At 42.3% G+C, this 4,416-nt stretch overlaps 1 protein-coding gene across 1 annotated transcript; it reads left to right on the forward strand.

Annotated features, from left to right (window-relative positions):
* The first annotated feature begins 1,668 nt into the window (after positions 1–1,668).
* Positions 1,669–3,488, forward strand: LOC125547406 (uncharacterized). The gene is made up of 3 exons (XM_087516355.1): positions 1,669–1,712; positions 2,613–3,138; positions 3,327–3,488. Exons 1-3 carry the CDS (start codon positions 1,669–1,671, stop codon positions 3,486–3,488), a joined length of 732 nt encoding a protein of 243 aa, XP_087372481.1.
* Positions 3,489–4,416: the final 928 nt, after the last annotated feature.

Consider the following 4,416-nt stretch of genomic DNA (forward strand, 5'->3'; position numbering starts at 1 on the left):
TGCAAGGGAATATTGCAGAAGAATTCTTATGAATGTACAAGGATGAATATATTTGTTGAAAGAAAGAGATAAACATATCATGGCACTATGAAAAATAATGAACAAAATTTTCATTTACGATCGAGGATTTGATCCAAAATGAAGAAATTGTACACCCACTATCTAACTAATGTGAGCCCGGAAACCTCCTCACTGATAATTTCACTCCCATAAAAGAACGCGTTAGAGGCGACAACATGCATATGAGGTGAAAGGACAAGCTAGGTTGTGACTGACCAATAGAGAATGTTGTAGCAAAGATGTTTTCAGCCATAAAAAGGCAATGAAAAATAGCTACAGTCTATGATCTTTTTGGGAGTGAAAATTAATGTCTCAAAAAATTTCAATAACAGAAAGCTAGAATTGCATCAGATCAAGTGATACTCTGACAAAGACAATCATAGTAATTAAGATGAGGATATGACGATAATACAATATTAATCAAATAGACAGTTGTAATACAACCTGGGCTAAGAGGTCATTTGATTCATCAATGAGTTAACCATAATTATAAGCAATTTCTTAAAAAATGATTGATCTGAAGACAGGGAAACATATGGATGAGGGCAAATCGAAGAGGAAAAGTGGGTAAAACATATGAAAACCAATGGATTCCACATCGATCCAAAACACCAATTTTATCTAGAGGTTTTTTAATGATCCCTTCTTGAACATTTAAAAGTAGGGTTAGAGGAGAGAAGTCCTATCATAGAATTTCTTGGAGTTGTTCAAAACAAAGGTCTGGTGATATTAGACCTGTGGGAATTTCCAATGGAATGCAACATGCTATAGTACTTTTAGAGGAAAACACACACGATGTATAATCTCCTACTTTATTTACTTATTTCTTGCATTAACATGACCTTAGTAAGTTTCACCATGTTTCTACAAAATGTCCGTTTTATTTGCCAGACTATTGATGATAGTTAACTTCCAGACCAATATCACGAGGACTACATAATATTAAATATAGCAATATGTGTTACATCTAGCCGCGCAAACGAGCGGGTCACCCTGCTAGTAGGTACTGATATCGTTAACACATTTTTAGGAAAATGTAATTAACACTTTTTTAGAAAAATGTAATTAACACTTTTTAGCATAAATGTAATTAACACTTGGCAAATGAAGCTTCATGAGCTATTACTTGGAGGGTCGTAAAGAATTAACTGTGATGGTCCAAGAGTATTGTAATTATAAAGGCTAGGGCCCACAGAGATAAGCTCTTAATGAACTCTCGATGCATGCTCCGCTTTCAAACACAAAACCATCCAGTGCATGCATGGACGCTAATTTTGTGAATTTATTGTCAATCGGTAACATATGCATCTTCTAAGTCATCCCATCAATCTTATGTTATATATTACAATGTATCTACCTAGATCTGGATGAAACCTTTCCTCAATAATTAGGTTGTCTCCTTATCATAGTAATAATTAATCAATGGCTTCTAGTCGTGGGAATTTAGTTGATATGTAGAAAATGCCTCCGCTAGCGGGGTTGGCCACTGCGATAGATATGGTACAGATGGACATTCCTCAGCCGTTAGGGTTCAACACTGGGACGGAGATGTAGATACGGCACTTGTTTATGTCTGTACCACCGCCTCCACCAGAATTTCCCGCCGGGATGGAGATGCTGCAGCAGGCGCTTGAGCCGAACGCCGGCTTCTTGTATTGACAAGAAGATCAGATCAACACCCAGTCTAAGTCATGCTGAACATTCTGTAAATACAAGGTGAACATAACTCATAAAGTTGTTGATTTTTTTCAAAAATGTCTTGAACAGTTTAAAAAATGTGGGAGCATTTTTAAGTGTTATGAACATTAATTAAAATTACACAAAGATTTTCTTCATATGTTACAAACATTTTTATAAAATTGTGTGGGAAAACATTTTATATGTTGTGAACATTTCTCCTATAAACCTCTCTACACTACCCACTGTTCCGGGGTGTTCGGGGCACGCATGCAATCTGGCTCACACGATATGCCTTGCTGGCCTGATTTTACGGCGCTTTCAAAGTAAAGAACCCGGGGCAGCTATTGGAGAAGCAGACGTGACGGGCATCCTCCTGCTCGGTCCGGCAGATGACGTTCTTCTTCCTCCCTCGCTCAGAGCAAGGGAGGAAGACTGTGTGTAACTACGTCTCGGTGTCGGTGGGTTTATATAGCAAGCTGCCGGTGAGAATCGCTTCACTGAGCTACGTACATTAAATGTCGTGATAGGCCATGGGATTCAATTCAGTATTCACTGAGCTGTGTACATTAAAACTCACGGGTCAAAGGATGACAACATGCACCAACTAAAAATTGCTATATCTGAACAACTAAAAAACATAAACTTAAGCATGAAAAAATTGCAAGATATGACCAACTAAAAATCATAAACCCGGGAATTAAAGAAAGCAAGACCAAAACAGCTAAAAATCATGAACTTGTGCATGAAAAACATGCCTCTGAACAACTAAAAAGTCATGAACTTAAGCACGAAAAAATTGCAATATCTGAACAATTGTAGCACCTTAGCCACAGAGCAAGCAAGTAATGGCAGCGTCCAACGGGGGGTGAAAGCGGCCGGAAGAAGACCGTCATCCGCCGGATCGAGCAGGATGATGCCAGGCACGTCTGCTTCTCCAAGGGCTGTGTGGTGTTCTTCAGCAAGGCGAGCGATCTTGCAGTCCTGACCGGCACCCAGGTGGCCGCTCTCACCTTCTCGCCCGGTGGCAATGCCTTCTCCTTCGGCCACCCCTCTGTCAACACCGTCGTGGAACGCTTCCTGGGGGGGAAGGGTGCTGGGGCAGGCGCGAGGGAGGAGGGTGCTGCCGGTGAAGATCAGAAGATGGAGAAGCGGCACCAGGAGTTCGACGAGATGTGCACAGACCTATCCAAGGTGAAGAAGCGGACCGAGCGCGAGGAGGTCACCGCGAATGAGCATGACGCGGGGGAGCCGATAGTGGCTTGGGTTGACCCGAATGTGCGCGACATGGGGGACGAGGACTTGGTGGCCTTCTTTGCTGCGCTGATGCAGGTGAAGGACATCGTCTCCGAACGCGCCAACGAGGTTCTCTTGCGCGTGGACGTGAGCCGCATGAAGGAGGTGGCCCCACCGCTGCCGCTCCAGCTCTTCGGTGGCAGTACTTTGGAGCTCGGTAGCAGCAGGAGCATCAGATGCTGATGGCGACGCTGCCTCCGCTTTAGCTGTTCGACACCGAGATAAATATGTAGCAACAGATGTTGATGGAGCTACCTTTGGCACAGGCAGTCACCGCCGGGATGGATATGTAGGAGATGCCTCCACCGCTGGTGTTCGCCGCAGGGATGGATATGGAGGAGATGCAGATGGTGATTCCTCATCTGCCAGGTTTTGACGATGAGATGGGGATGCCTCCGTCACCTGAGATCCCTGCTGGGCTGGAGACGAACGTCGGCTTCCCATTCCCGTATTGAGAAGATGAGATCCAAACCCCTGTCGCTCCGTTCAAGTGAAAGCATTAAACAATGGACAATAGTTCGTCAATCTGTTGTCATCTAGTTACATTGGATGCAATTTCGTCAAATTTTATGTCATTTCTTTATTATCAATAATTAATGGCTAAATATGTGTTGTCCTGTCGCTGGCTGTTGGCATTTAATGAAATACAGACATCTTCTCAAATGTACTACACACGTTCGCTGGCTACAGGATTTTGAGTCAGCAATGTACTAGTGTTGAGTTCTTTTCTCAATGGACACACACGTTCAATACTAGGGATGACTTAACACGGTAACAAGCAGACATACAATTCTCTTCAATAAAACGAAGAATCATTTTATCCATCATAATACGGAATTGACAAAGCTCGAATATATATTAGAACGGGATATCGTAGATCCAAACACTTTTTAAAAAAAGGAGGATAACTTCGGCCTCATCAGTAGACCCAAACACATGCACCAAAGAAAATGCTTAATACATGCATGTAGATACCCCTCAAATCAGACTGCGGTGCATCCACAACAACATATCCAATTGTTTCGATGATGTGCCATGGATCAAACACACGAGCTTGTGATACGTTCTCGCGGTGTCTTGGGTGGGTGGGTGGGTTATTTCTCTTTTCTCTCGCTAATACCACTGATGCCAGATATGCTTCCGTGGATTACTGGTTTTCTATACTGGCTTATCCACATATAATCGGTCATTGTGTTAAAAGGTATAAGTCGTGCAAAACCAGACAAGGGCACCATTGTGTCAGACAGGCTACATCATGTTTAAGTGCAAGGAAATATTGCAGAAGAATTCTGATGAATATACAAGGATGAATATATTTGTTGAAAGAAAGAGATTAACATATCATGGCATTATGAAAAATAATGAACAAAACTTTTATTTATG

Source organism: Triticum urartu, chromosome 3A (genome assembly GCF_056163025.1).
Source record: "Triticum urartu cultivar PI428250 chromosome 3A, HENAU_Tu73, whole genome shotgun sequence".
Lineage (NCBI taxonomy): Eukaryota > Viridiplantae > Streptophyta > Magnoliopsida > Poales > Poaceae > Triticum > Triticum urartu.